The sequence below is a fragment of the Triticum dicoccoides genome, chromosome 5A, assembly GCF_002162155.2.
Source record: "Triticum dicoccoides isolate Atlit2015 ecotype Zavitan chromosome 5A, WEW_v2.0, whole genome shotgun sequence".
In the NCBI taxonomy this organism is placed as follows: domain Eukaryota; kingdom Viridiplantae; phylum Streptophyta; class Magnoliopsida; order Poales; family Poaceae; genus Triticum; species Triticum dicoccoides.
This window is the reverse complement of record NC_041388.1, coordinates 572,359,714-572,374,802: the sequence shown is the minus strand read 5'-3', so window position 1 is coordinate 572,374,802 and position 15,089 is coordinate 572,359,714. Positions and strand designations below refer to the sequence as shown.

Here is a 15,089-nt window from a genome sequence, read left to right as displayed (position 1 = left end):
CGCGCCATGGCGGCGCCCTCTCCTCCGGTCGCCGGATCGCCTCTCCGGCGGCGCGCGGCGGCGGCAGGCCAGCTCCCCGGTGCTGCTGTTGGGGCGGGGTGGGGCGGAGGGGGTGGTCGTTTTTCCAGTGCAAGAATAATGGCGAGGGAAGATTTTAATTAAAACCCCTCTGGTGGTCTCCCCCCCCTGTCTGGTGGGTGGGCCATCCCTCTCTCATTCATGGCTTTTGCATGGGTTTCTCTCTATAGCCGATGGTGATCTGGGATTCCCTTTTTTGGGGAACTGTTTGTTGGGGGGAATGATGGTTAGGTCAACCAATGCCCGACTAGTGAGGGCTTTTGTATGGTACGGTTTGAGTTGCCATTTGGTGAGTTTAGGTGAGACGGCATGGCAAGTATAAACAAATCAAAGTGTTATCTAAGAGCAACTTCAACGGGTCGACTCAAATGAACGGCGATTTCGTCCGTTTTTTGTCTGTTTGGGTCGGCCGCCCGCCCGGCGTCCGCCCTGTTTTTTATATGGGTCGGCGGCGTGCTCAATGCGCCGACCTATATGTGCAGGCGTGGCCGGCTGGCCGCCCAACTTTGCATTGCATTTAACATATTGTGAAATGAAAATTTAACAAACAAAATAGTCCGTCCAAATAAATAGTATAGTTTACAGGCCAAATAAAAATAAAAATGTTTCACATAGTTTTACAAACGAATAAAATAAAGATACATCTATTAGTTGCCAACATGAGTCCAATATGCTTAACCAAATCATTCTGCAGTTGCACGTGAGTTTCCCAATCACGCGTGTCTTCATGAAACTGAGTGAACTACTCAAATGTTGCCGCTACTCCATGCTCAGGCACAACATTCTCACTCTGAAACTGAAAGCCTTGATCATACAGACATTCCGGGCGCTCGTCTTCTACGATCATATTGTGCATGATCACACAAGCAGTCATCACCTCCCATAGTTTCTGCGTGCTCCAAGTATTAGCAGGATACCGAACGATGCCCCATCGAGATTGCAAAACACCAAAGGCACGCTCGACATCCTTTCTAGCACTCTCTTGCTCTTGGGCAAATCTTTTCCTTTTCTCTCCAACAGGGTTGGGTATTGTCTTTACAATAGTGGTCCATATTTATTTTCTCATTAACCATGGGTTCCTTTTCCTTAATATTTTTCAAAGTCATTCCTACCTTAGATCCATATTGGGTAATTTGATTATGGATATTTTTATCTAGATTATCAATTGATTCAATGGTAGCAACTTTGTTTTCAATAATTTCAAGCATTTGCATAACATGCTCCAAAGTTAACATAGTTCCATTAACCAAAAGAGGTGGTGAGCCAAATAAATCTATCATAGCTTTATAAGAATTAAAAGTATGGCTACCCAAGAAATCCCCCCCCCCCCGGTAATGGTATCAAGGATATATCTATACCAAGGATTAGCACCTACATAAAAATTGCGAAGAAGAACTGAAGTAGATTGCTTCCTGGTAGATCTATTTTGAGCATTGCAAATTCTATACCAAGCGTCTTTCAGATTTTCTCCCTCCCTTTGTTTAAAATTTAGGACTTCATTCTCGGGAGATAACGGAGAAGAGATAGGATTAGCCATGACGACAAGGCAAGCGAGAAAAAGGCAAACGGAGAAAGAGAAGGAGAAGGAGAAGGAGATTGGGAAAGAGGGGGCGAATAAAACGGCAGGGGTGAAGTGGGGGAGAGGAAAACGAGAGGCAAATGACAAATAATGTAATGCGAGAGATAGGGATTGTGATGGGTACTTGGTATGTTGACTTTTTGCGTAGACTCCCCGGCAACGGCGCCAGAAATTCTTCTTGCTACCTCTTGAGCTTGCGTTGGATTTCCCCGAAGAGGAAGGGATGATGCAGCAGAGTAGCGTAAGTATTTCCCTCAGTTTTTGAGAATCAAGGTATCAATCCAGTAGGAGGCCACGCTCAAGTCCCTCGTACCTGCACCAAACGATAGCTACTCGCAACCAACGCGATTAGGGGTTGTCAATCCCTTCACGGTCACTTACGAGAGTGAGATCTGATAGATATAATATTTTTGGTATTTTTGGTATAGAGATGCAAAGTGAAAAGTAAAAGGCAAAGTAAAAAAGCAAAGCAAGATTAAAGTGATGGGGATTGATATGATGAGAATAGACCCGGGGGCCATAGGTTTCACTAGTGGCTTCTCTCAAGAGCATAAGTATTCTACGGTGGGTGAACAAATTACTGTTGAGCAATTGACAGAATTGAGCATAGTTATGAGAATATCTAGGCATGAGCATGTATATAGGCATCACGTCCGTGACAAGTAGACCGAAACGATTCTGCATCTACTACTATTACTCCACTCATCGACCGCTATCCAGCATGCATCTAGAGTATTAAGTTAAAAACAGAGTAACGCTTTAAGCAAGATGACATGATGTAGAGAGAGAAATTCATGCAATATGAAATAAACCCCATCTTGTTATCCTCGATGGCAACGATGCAATACGTGCATTGTTGCTCCTTCTGTCACTGGGAAAGGACACCGCAAGATCGAGCCCAGAGCTAAGCACTTCTCCCATGGCAAGAACTACCAATCTAGTTGGCTAAACCAAACGGATAATTTGAAGAGACTTGCAAAGATAACCAATCATACATAAAAGAATTCAGAGAAGATTCAAATATTATTCATAGATAGACTTGATCATAAACCCACAATTCATCGGTCTCAACAAACACACCGCAAAAAGAAGAAGATTACATCGAATAGATCTCCACGAGAGAGGGGGAGAACTTTGTATTGAGATCCAAAGAGAGAGAAGAAGCCATCTAGCTAATAACTATGGACCCGAAGGTCTGAGGTAAACTACTCACACTTCATCGGAGAGGCTATGGTGATGTAGAAGCCCTCCGTGATGACAGCCTTCTCCGGCGGAGCTCCGGAACAGGCCCCAAGATGGGATCTCGTGGATACAGAAAGTTGCGGCGGTGGAATTAGGTTTTTGGCTCCCCTTTTGATCGTTTGGGGGTACGTAGGTATATATATAGAAGGAAGGAGTACGTCGGCGGAGCACCGAGGGGCCCACGAGGCAGGGGGGCGCGCCCTAGGGGGTGGGCGTGCCCCCACCCTCGTGACCGCCTCTTTGACTCCTTGGAGTAGGGTCCAAGTTTCCTGGATCACGTTCGGTGAGAAAATCACATTCCCGAAGGTTTTATTTCGTTTGGACTCTGTTTGATATTCTATTTCTCCGAAGTACTGAAATAGGCAAAAAACAGCAATTCTGGGTTGGGCCTCCGGTTAATAGGTTAGTCCTAAAAATAATATAAAAGTGGAAAATAAAGCCCAATATAGTCTAAAACAGTAGATAATATAACATGGAGCAATCAAAAATTATAGATACACTGGAGATGTATCACTTGACAACCAATAGTCTCGGCTTTTTAGAGCAACTCCAGCGGATGCGTCGGATGTGACCGACCGCCATAATAAACGTTAATATGGTGAACTGATGATCCGCGCACATAATTGGAACTGTAGTGGCAGCGTCGCATGCACTGCAATCGCAAAATTTTATGGAGCTCGCTCAAAAAATGAACTTGTAGCGTCCAGATATGGAAGTTGTGGAGGCCTCGAATCCAGCCACCGGCGTGGGAGGGAGGTTTTATCTTCTCCCTCCTCGTGCCACAGAGTCGGGTTTTGAAACTCCCTGCGGCCCATAGACGCACCACTACGCATAGGTAATCATCAATGGTGGGGGGAGGGGAAGTCGGAGGAGAGAGCACTCATCTTGGGGTGGGCTTATTACTTATATGCTTTCAGCAGTTATCCTCTCCGCACTTGGCTACCCAGCGTTTACCGTAGGCACGATAACTGGTACACCAGAGGTGCGTCCTTCCCGGTCCTCACGTACTAGGAAAAGGTCCTCTCAATGCTCTAACGCCCACACCAGATATGGACCGAACTGTCTCACGATGTTCTGAACCCAGCTCGGATGTGACCGCTAACCACCTGCCCATTACTGGCACCGTGCCTAACTCGATTTCTTGTGGCGGCCCATCGGAGGGACGCCGCGCGACATCATCTCCTTGAGCAAAATCTCACATCCCAGAAGTCGCATAGCGACAGCGCAAGCTCTCCTCATGATGACGACCACAGGAGATTGGGCGCTCGTGATAGTGGCAGTCGGGGATCTGGCACTTCTCGTGGTGCCGACGGCTTCACTTGCGACGGGAGGCGTTGAGCTAGCGCCTTAGGCGACATCGTCCTAGTCAATGATGTCATCACCATCGCCCTGCTTCCCTTCTCCTCCCATTCGTCCTCATCCCATCAAGTCCTGGCCCGAGCCCGGGGACCCACTCAGGGTGATGTTTCTTAACGACATTTCAAGTTGCAAATTCTATGTAATGCGACAATTTTTGGCCAATAGTTTATAATTATGTTAATTATGTTTGATGATGATTATGAACTTATAGGTTGGATAAAATTTCGCTTAAATTGAAACTAAAAATTTAAACTAAATGAAAAAGGAATAACTAAAAGAACAATTACGGAGGTTGTCGTTTGGCCATTTTATGATTGCGCATAGGCCTAGCAGCCTTCAAATCATTTTGGAGTCCGCTTTCATATGGCATGTGATGATCCAATTTATCGCGACTCTACTAGGGTTGCTCTTATGTCATATGCTAGTATTATCAATAGTCTATACTAGAAGGGTTGGGCGCGCTTTGTTGCATTGTTGTTGTTGTTGTTGTTGTTGTTGTTATTGTTGTTGTTGTTGTTGTTGTTGTTGTTGTTGTTGTTGTTGTTGTTGTTGTTGTTGTTGTTGTTGTTGGGTTTCTTAAAAAATCACTCTGTTTCAAAATATAAGATGTATTACTGTTTAAAAAAGCAAATCTTTTAAGTTTCATCAAATTTGTAGAGAAATATATCAAAATCCATAATATCGTATTGGTATTTTTAGATTCATCATGAAATGAATTTCCATACTTTGTTTAATATTGTGGATGTCTATATTTTTGCTCTGAACTTGGTCCAAGTTAAAGAAATTTGACTTTCCAAAAAAAACTAATACCCCTTATGTTTTTGGAACTGTCGAAATATTTAGTTTGGCGGGTGGGAGAGATGATAGAGTGTGTTTTATTTTTATTTACAATGGGTTGATTTGGTGGGCCTTTCGTTCTGTGATTATCTATTATCCGCTAACCAATTTATATTTATGTGGAGAAATTTATGTGTTAATGGTTGCATATATTATATTGATGCTACAATATCACATGGTGACGCTTCTTTTTTCTAGGTGGTTGAAGGGTGGATGGGATTGATATGTTTTTATAGGTCAATTGTTGCTGATTGATTTGAAAAATTATTGGCATGATCAAAATCGTAAACCAAATCCAAAATTGAATACTCGATTGAATTAAAGAGCTTCAAAATTAGGGAAACATAGTGTATTAAAAGAATTGAACTGAAGAGCTTGAGAAATTGTTGTCCTTGTCAAAGTCGTATGTCACAATTCTAAATTGAATACCTCAATTAATTGTGAGGTCTTAAAATTAGAAAACATGGTCTATACTACAAAAGAATTGAATGAGAGAGATTTGCCAAATTATTGATCCAGTCAAAATCAATGACCCAATTATAATTGGAGACCTCAATTGAATGTGGGCTCTTTAAACCTAGGGAGCTTAGTGTTATAGAGATTGATTTTTTTCACATCTTAAATTCTTAAGAAGTTGGTCCCAATTTTCTCAACATGCAAAGTGTCCACCTCAATGTCCCACTAAGCAATGTATTTAATTCTTCTCTCCCACTAAGCCATACAAAATCTGCCACATAAGCACCTCAACATCACAGTAAGCAATGTATTTAAGTCTTCTCTTTTCACTAAGCCATGAAAATCTGCTACATAAGCGAGTCATGCATTTAATTTATAAATTATAATTCTTTTTGCATTAGTCTATGCATGTAACGCTACCACGTTACATATTCATGTTAGTCGTCATTCATATTTTTGTTCAAAATGACATCTTTAACTGTAATTCAAAAGGTTTTATTCTATTTTAGACATTTTCTTTTAGTGATTTTCAAGCTTATACTTTTTCCATTAGATTTAGTTATTTTTAGCAACTACTTACGCATTTTTTTAAAGATATCGCATCAACGCATGGGGAGAGAGTCATCCTTAGTATTCTATTTATCTTGACATGCACAAATGCCAACTCGGCTATCATGACATATTAGCAAGCATGCGATTAAACTACTGAATTTTCCTCCTCTACCGTGATGCCATGTCATCACTTATGTTTTGTTTTTTTTCTTTGCTTCACTTTACTAATTGTGAGTCCACTATCTCCTCCATGGAAAAAGAAGCAGCAGAAATGGTTGGTTGTTCACATCCCCACTATCTCATTGATATTCAACTTCTCTACGAAACAAGTATGGGAGTAATAGCTGAAGGTATCGCTTCATTCCCTCATAACATGTCCTTCTCACATGAGTTCTAATAAATAGCAACGACCTCATCACCTAACGAGGATTAATGAATTTTATCCTTCTCTTGCTGGATCTCTTTCGCATAAGCCAGACCAACGTGGATACTGTACGATTGTACGTGCCTAGAGGTTCAAAGGCTAACGTTGGTGTGTGAAGACGATGGCACCGATTTTTTTGTGGCCGTGAACAACGTCGATGCCGAGATAGGGACAACAATGGGCAGGACGAGAGGGTGAAGACCTACATGTCATCAACCATGCCGACCAAATCGGACGGGTGCACCGCGGTCGGGGCGCACTGCCGCTGAGGATGTTGCCGCGGGCAACACCATGAAGCCACCTTGATCAGGCCATCTGGCCCGTAGTGTCATGCAGCCCAGCAGGGTCAAACATGCACGCGTCCCACATCTCTTACTATTTCTCCACCACTCATCATCGATATGATTTTTGTCCGCTACATGAGCAGGTCATTGCATTGCGTCACCGCCACTAGGATACCTGATTGGCCACCGCCTGCACGCTCCACCTACTCCTCACAACATCTGTTGATTCAACTGTAGCACACCCCGTTGTTGTAAATGGGAGAAACACCATTATTCAGGTATGACTCTTAAATCTCGTGCTTCCTTTGTACTATTTCTAGTATAAACTACCACTACGTCTATTTTACGACCTAGATGCTATACATACATATAGCACTACGTAAGTTAAACGAAGTCACATATCCGAGAAAGATTAGCGCTATGAGTTCATTCAAGATGCAGACATGTAATTTGTATTGTAGTATTAATTGCTACTTTTTCTATTAGCGGCACATCATATTTATTGTCTTCTTTCCATTGAGGTGAACAAAGGTATGATCCTCTACAAATTTGGTTAGAGAACTGATCGTACTAAGTAAGTTGATTTCAGAGTTGCACATTAAATCCAAGCCATCTTCTGCCGCAAAACATTTCTTTTTTATTATTATTTTCATACTCCTTTTCTCCTTACAGTGTGCCCCTCTCTTTCAAATTGTTTATTACACTATCATCCCACTGCAACGCGCGGGGTATTGTCTAGTTGTCAAAGTTATTGCTCCCACGCACCTTCATACACTCTGTGGATTCTCTGACTTGTTACCTTTGCTCAATTTCATCTGTCAGATTGAAGACCAGTGACCCAGATTAGATGCTACAAGCGCTATAATCAGTACTCCCCCTGTCTCATAATGGAAGATGTAATATTATGGAGGGAGTACTTGCTACAACAGGACCAACTAATGATTTGCTATGAACAGTGCTCAGAACAGTACTTGCAACAATCCCATCCTTTCATTCTTGATCATGTGGCAAAGTCAGGGATGCCTTTGTCACAACAAAGTAGAGAATCTGCACGCTTCATAAAATACAGTCAAGAGGGTTCCGGTGAGCCATTTTCCTTTCTTCTTTGACGACAAAAGGTAGACCATATCTCCTGACAAAATTTTCTTAGCAATACGTGCATAGTATTAGTCACATTGGACCCGTAGACCTAAAAAGGCAAAAAGAAACATCTCCATGGTTGTTTATTGGAAAATTCAAAGGTTAAACTCAACATTTTTTTTTCATATTTGTTGCCTCTCTCTTTTTTGTTTCCTTCCATTTTCTGTTTTTTTCAGGTTTTTTCATTTTAAATTTGTTAGTTTTATTTTTTTTTCATTTTCTTGTTTTTACCGTTTCCTTAATTTTATTGCAGATGCATGAATATTTTTAATTATACATTTAATTAAATTTTCATAACTCTATCTTTTCCACAAATAGATGTTCTTTTCAAAACATATATATTTTTTATTTTGATATATATTAGTTTTTTATATACAAACATATTTTATTCATGAACACGGATAATGTTATTATGATGCATGAACATTTATTTTGAAACACATTCATATTTTCATTTTCAGACCATGAACATTTTTCCTAAGTCATAGTACACTTTTTATCACATATAGGAATAACCCTTAGACAACACATTAAAATTTTATTCTGAACTGATAAACATAAAACATTTTTACAACATTTTTTTACTAATAAACAAACTTTTATATAAAATATGAATTATAGATGAAAAAATATACCAAAGTTTAAGACCCCATTTATATTAATATTGAATCGCAACTGCCCAAAAGCAACACATTTTTTTGAGGGATCCTAAAGCGGCACATAAGAGCTCAATCCACACATTCTAGTTTGGTGGGCCTTTCATGGGGCAGATGGATGGTTCATGGTTGGGCCAAATGTTGGCATAAATCCCCTTGTTTAATCTTGTGGGCATGTCTTTTTCAAGGAAAGAAGAGACATGCTACCGTGTGGATCCACTTAGAGAACTTCTCAAAAAATAAATTGTGTGCCCACTTAGATTATTTCAAATGCAAACAGAAAATAAGTTGTCATTAGGTTCCCGTTGTTGTCTTATTGCCTCCGATAAGAATCTTGATTAGGTTTCTCTCGTATGTGGTGGCATGATTCATCTCGTGCCAAGTCGCTTTCAAAGACGGTGGTTTAATTATTTGGATCATGATGCGGACAACCGTGTCCGCTAGCATCGGGATCCTATTCGAAACGCCAGTTGTCTTGTCTTACATGATGAACAAGCGAATGACGCACCATCATCATTTTTTTTTCTTCGCAAAGTACCACCATCATCACTTAACTAACAATCTAAGTAGCCATAGACAAGTTAAAATTCCATTATAGAATGCCGAGGTAAGCCGTCACCATGTACAATGACTAACTTGCCGAGACAACCTCTCAAGGATAACAAAACTCGCAAACTCACTAACATGGGTGACATCGACATGGCACAAAAAGAATTCGGTTTTGACTTTTATGCTAAGGTTTGGGTGGATTAACAAACACCCCATACGCTGATGTTGACATTGTGCATGATTTTGACAGCGCTCCTGCCGGTTCCTCGAAAATAAATGAAAATAAAACAAATTTGACAGCGCAATAACAATAAGCCAATCAATGCCTCCCATTTATGCTCCTCGAATTATTGGAGACACGCCGTATAGCGACAAGTTCCAAATCATCTCCACTCCTCTCTGCTCCACATCCGAAACTCTGACAGAAAAAGAAAGACTGCGCCGCAAGAAGCAAAACTCCAACTTTTCTCCCCGGCCCTCCCCACACCTGGCGGCGCCCATCCCGCCGGAACCGGCCGAGCTCCTCACCGGCGGCCGCGGCGGCGTCCCTCCGTCCTCGCCGGAACCGGCCGAGCTCATTGCCACGCATGGTTGACGAGGTGTCGCTGGTCCCCTGAGGCAGGTGCTCGCCGTCCCGGCCCCCCGAATCTTTCTCGTGAACAGATTTGAACATCTGGACCTTTCTGGTTGCTTTTGACTGCCTCTGTGCCTTTTGGAACCCTCTGGTCTTCGCCCCGGCCTTGCTCTCCTGTATGTGTATGTATGCAGCTGGAGTCTTGTGCTCGGATTCAAATCTGGAGAACTAATTTGATTGAACATCTGGATTTTTGTGGTTACCTTTGACTGTTTCTGAGCCTCTTGGTCTTGGAACCACATGTTCTCGTTTAGATTCGTAATCAAAATGAGATATGTTGTCGTTGGTGGTCATGTACTCTGTGCAGCAATAGACTGAGATAGTTCTTGACTTCTTGATGCCTGCAGTTTGTGACATACTTCTGCTGCTGATTGACTGGCCTGAAATCTGAACCTCATGGAGACCGTTTCGACGAATGAAGACACCAGCAAGGGGGCGATGTGGGAGCTGGAAAAGAGTCTTGATCAGCCCATGGATGCAGAGGCCGGGAGACTGAGGAATATGTACAGAGAAAAGGTGATTGCTATCATCATCCAAGTATTTGTCAGTTTTCTATATCTGAACCTTAGCCAATAGGATGCAGTATTTTGTTTGACACAATCCATAAAGGTCATAGAACACCTAATGTGCTTTCTTAACAACATGGCTTTAGCATTGAACATCACAGTTTTGTGTTTTGTAGAGCATTCTCCCTGATAATTATCTATATGCTTTGCCTAAGATGCAGAGTCATTTGGTGTCTTTATTTTGAACTTCTGAAAAAAATGAATAGATAAAGTATGCTAAGTAATTTTGTTTTTGCCCTGTTTCCCCCCCTGTTGTACGTGCAGACCTATCCAACAGTTTTGATGCTACAACTAGCTTTCCAAAGCCTTGGTGTGGTGTTTGGGGATTTAGGCACATCGCCTCTTTATGTTTTCTACAACATCTTTCCTGAGAAGATAGAAGACACCGAGCAAATTATTGGGGCACTCTCGCTTATTATCTACTCGCTTACTCTCATTCCACTCGTTAAATATGTTTTTATCGTCTTGAGGGCAAGCGATAATGGCCAAGGTAAGAATTTCTGCCTCAGTTATGGAAATGTTAAACTGTTCATAGCTGGTCCTGGTCTGTCTTATTTGTTTGAGATAATGCAGTAATACATACAGCATGTTCTATGAACATCTGAAGACCACCTGAAAATGAAAAACTAATGTATGGTCATACAGAGGAAATTCTGGTCAAGAGCTTCCTAAAATCCATGCAACATTACAGTTATGTAGGCCTTCTATTGGTTCGGCTCTAAACTTTCTACTGTCCCACATAAAGAGATTTTTCTTAACACTTCGAACAAAAATAAAACTAGTTATCCTTCCCATGTAAAAATAAGTTGGTTTGTATTTAAGTAATCCTATCATCAGAAAAGGCTGATAATAGACAATAAAGCCATCATTCTAAGATGGACCCGTGTTCTTCTGCTTAGTTGCCACAAGTTTTGTCTGTGCGGCTGCCCCAAGTAGGGCACAAAGTTTAGTGTGCCATAGACAATAAGACACATATGTTAGTATAAGACACCATTGCGTTGCACAGACACTCTGCCTAAAATAGGGATGCTTATGAGTTTATTGCTATTTCAGCACCCCTTGTGTTTCTCTGCATCTTCTAATAGCTTTTCTGTAATTTCAGGTGGAACTTTTGCTCTTTATTCATTGCTTTGCCGGCATGCAAAGATAAGCATTATTCCCAATCAACATAAAACCGATGAAGACCTAACAACATACAGCCGTCAGACATATCATGAGAAGTCTCTTGCTGCAAAGATCAAAAGATGGTTAGAGGGGCACCAACTCAGAAAGAATGTCATTCTTATTCTTGTACTTTTTGGTACTTGCATGGCTGTTGGAGATGGAATTCTCACTCCTGCCATATCAGGTGAGTGCATGCATGTTTCATGGAGTATCAGATTTCTCAAAAATGATATTGTTAGGAGAACGGGGAGCTTTCAGCCTGACATGAACCTATCTTTGGCCTACTAAGAATCATATTATATTACCAAAAACCAGAAATATTTGGGAAAAAATGCATGCCAGATATTTATTTGAAGCATATTACACCAATTGGTTTGCAATGAGATGCGAAGCAATTGCATAAACCATTTTCATGATATAAGATGTCATGTATCCAGTACACGACCTGGCAATAATGGCTCTAGGGCTTGCTCGAAGTCACCGTGGCCCCAAGAGCTGCGAAGGCAGCTGCACTCAGGGGCGGAAAGGAGAAAGATTTTGGGAATATTGGTTTATTCTCTGCTTATTTCAACCAGAGGATGTGGCAGCCCTTATGTAAGAGGGCTTGCCCCTAACTCAAGAAACTAATCTTATCTTTCATAACTTACTTGATCCCAATCTCTTAAGTCCTTAACTACCATACTAGTATAAAAATCACAAGCTAGGGAATGATAAACCTGTACAGATAACGATAACGATCCTTGTACATAGCTGCCTGTAGAGTGCTAGATGGAGCATCTGAGATTACCAACTACTCCGTATCATTTTTGTCCACAACAGACAAGTGTTGCTTTACTGATTTCTTTCAATTTTAGCTGTTTTACATATCTTCTTTGTGATGCTTGTAATTCCATAATTCTACTGTTAAGTTTTACCCAATAACCCAAGTGACTTGATATTAACAACTGCTGTACAATTTGCAGTTCTTTCTGCAACTGGTGGAATAAAGGTCGAAGAGCCCAGAATGGGAAATGGTACATGTGCAATTTGAAATTACTACAGTTTTCTGCTTTTATTAGCTTTACCATGTGCATCTCAGAGGAGGATGCCAAAATTTGCAATTGATGTTAATTTAACCAGAACTGTTGATTCCAACTTTAAATAATTCACCATATTCTTTTCTCTGTGTAATGATAAGCTTAACATTCTAACTGTGATTTGAAGCATTGCCTTTTATTGTAGGAACTTTGTAGTGGTGGTGTGCATGGGAACAGTTAATGTTATACAAATAATACCGAGTTAGACCTATGATTAGCTGACTCATTTTATTATTTTCCCATGACAGATGTGGTTGTAATAGTCTCCGTGGTGATACTGATTGGACTGTTCAGTATGCAGCACTATGGCACAGACAAAGTCAGCTGGCTTTTTGCACCAATAGTATTTGTTTGGTTCATACTTATTGGAATCCTGGGGGCTGTAAACATTTATACATATGATAGGTCGGTTCTCAAGGCATTCAATCCTGTTTATGTATATCGTTATTTTAAGCGAGGGAAGACTAGCTGGGCTTCCCTGGGAGGAATTATGCTCAGCATAACAGGTCTGGAATTCTTACCTTATTTCATATGGTGGCTTGTCCTTTTAACCTGGCAATAACCTGACCTGACTGTTTGGCTCATGGTTCAGGGACAGAAGCACTGTTTGCTGACCTTTCATATTTTCCCGTACAAGCTATTCAGGTACCATATGTTGGCTGTGATTGTTCTTCGCTATGCATATATTAATCTGCATTTTAAGAGGAATGCACTCAGTTTTATTTTGTTAGAGGTTGTAGATCTACCAATATAACTTTCACATGAGTACTTTAATCAGTCAGTTTGCTTGCTAACATCCTTTATCATTTCGAAACGCAGATTGCTTTCACTACGGTTGTGTTCCCATGTCTTCTTTTGCAATATACTGGTCAAGCTGCATATATAGCCATGCACAAAGACAAAGTCTCCCACTCCTTCTATTTTTCTCTTCCAGGTAAAATTCGGACATAGGGAATTCCCCGATTAAGTGATTGCTGTATTGGTTATACATAGTGACACGATTATTTGGCGCAGAGCGTATACTTTGGCCAGCATTTGTCGTTGCAACAGCTGCTGCAATAGTTTCTAGCCAGGCAACCATTTCCGCGACGTACTCAATTATCAAGCAAGCGCTAGCGGTGGGATGCTTCCCCAGGGTGAAGATCATCCATACATCGAAGAAGTATCTTGGCCAGATATACAGTCCTGATATTAATTGGATCCTCATGATTCTCTGTATTGCCGTCACCGCTGGATTCAAGAATCAGTCCCAGATTGCAAATGCTTATGGTAAATGAAATACTTGTATTTTTTTCTAAATTTTCAGCGGTTGCGATGTGTGTTTCTGCTCTGTTGCTAACATGAGTGTTGCATGCTGCAAAAACAGGTACAGCTGTGATAATGGTCATGCTTGTGACAACATTTCTCATGGTCCCCATAATGCTGCTGGTATGGCGCAGCCATTGGGCCTTGGTCGTCCTCTTCACGGCGCTGTCACTGGTCGTCGAGATCCCGTACTTGACCGCCGTCATGAAGAAGATTGACCAGGGCGGCTGGGTTCCTCTCGTGTTTGCCGCCGCCATCCTCCTCGTCATGTATGTGTGGCATTACGGCACGCTCAAGCGCTACGAGTTCGAGATGCACAGCAAGGTGTCCATGGCGTGGATCCTAGGCCTTGGCCCGAGCCTCGGCCTGGTCCGGGTACCCGGGATAGGTCTGGTGTACACGGAGCTGGCGAGCGGCGTCCCCCACATCTTCTCACACTTCATCACCAACCTCCCGGCGATCCACTCCACCCTGGTGTTCGTCTGCGTCAAGTACCTGCCGGTGTACACAGTGCCGCTGGACGAGCGGTTCCTGGTGAAGCGGATTGGCCCCAAGAACTTCCACATGTTCCGCTGCGTGGCGCGGTACGGCTACAAGGACATCCACAGGAAGGACGACGACTTCGAGAAGATGCTATTCAGCAGCCTGCTGCTCTTCATCCGGCTGGAGAGCATGATGGAGGAGTACTCGGACTCCGATGAGTACAGTGCCCTGGACCAGCAGGAGCTGATCGACGAGGTGAGCAGTGACGCCAGGTCCGCCGCCGACCTCAGCTACGCCTCCCGTGACTCCATCGTGCCGGTGCGCTCCCCGAACCGCCTGGGGGCCATGTCGTCGGCGCAGGCTACAACGGCGACCCCACGGTTTGAGACCGTGGGCGACGAGGTCGCGTTCCTGAACTCGTGCAGGGACGCCGGGGTCGTGCACATCCTTGGGAACACCGTCATCAGAGCTCGCAGGGACTCGGGGCCGCTGAAGAAGCTCGCCATCGACTACCTCTACGCCTTCCTGAGGAAGATCTGCAGGGAGAACAGCGCCATCTTCAATGTTCCCCATGAGAGCCTGTTGAATGTTGGGCAGGTGTTCTATGTGTAGCTAAAGTGGATGTAAATCACTGTGTTTGTGTGTAGATTATTTTACAGGAGAACTCTACAGAAATGATGATTAATTGATTTTACATATCTGGAA

General features: G+C 42.4%; 2 protein-coding genes across 3 annotated transcripts in view; one reads left to right on the top strand and one right to left on the bottom strand.

Moving 5' to 3' along the window:
* Positions 1–10,032, bottom strand: part of LOC119300032 (probable protein S-acyltransferase 19) — a 16,173-nt gene extending 6,141 nt beyond the window's left edge. Inside the window, exons 1-2 of the mRNA XM_037577118.1 lie at positions 9,994–10,032; positions 9,644–9,904 (exon numbers count right to left, since the gene is read on the bottom strand). Coding sequence (XP_037433015.1) covers positions 9,644–9,904; positions 9,994–10,032 — 300 coding nt within the window. The remainder of the gene's footprint in view (positions 1–9,643; positions 9,905–9,993) is intronic.
* LOC119302941 (potassium transporter 18-like) lies at positions 9,565–15,089 on the top strand. Of its 2 annotated transcripts, none has more exons than XM_037580000.1 (10): positions 9,565–9,774; positions 10,138–10,306; positions 10,621–10,846; positions 11,459–11,704; positions 12,483–12,533; positions 12,845–13,102; positions 13,189–13,241; positions 13,416–13,530; positions 13,611–13,865; positions 13,963–15,089. In XM_037580000.1, the coding sequence occupies exons 2-10, from the start codon at positions 10,187–10,189 to the stop codon at positions 14,994–14,996; spliced, it is 2,358 nt and encodes a 785-aa protein (XP_037435897.1). In that variant the 5' UTR covers positions 9,565–9,774; positions 10,138–10,186; the 3' UTR covers positions 14,997–15,089. The 2 variants fall into 2 exon arrangements, with proteins under 2 accessions (XP_037435897.1, XP_037435895.1); XM_037579998.1 differs by having other exon boundaries at positions 9,565–9,778.

Bases quoted from the DNA above. Each gene is read 5' to 3' on its own strand.
- LOC119302941 (XM_037580000.1), top strand. From the start codon at position 10,187: ATGGAGACCGTTTCGACGAATGAAGACACCAGCAAGGGGGCGATGTGG. The intron at 10,307-10,620 runs GTGATTGCTATC...TTGTACGTGCAG, and splicing joins GGAATATGTACAGAGAAAAG to ACCTATCCAACAGTTTTGAT. The intron at 13,103-13,188 runs GTCTGGAATTCT...CTCATGGTTCAG, and splicing joins AATTATGCTCAGCATAACAG to GGACAGAAGCACTGTTTGCT.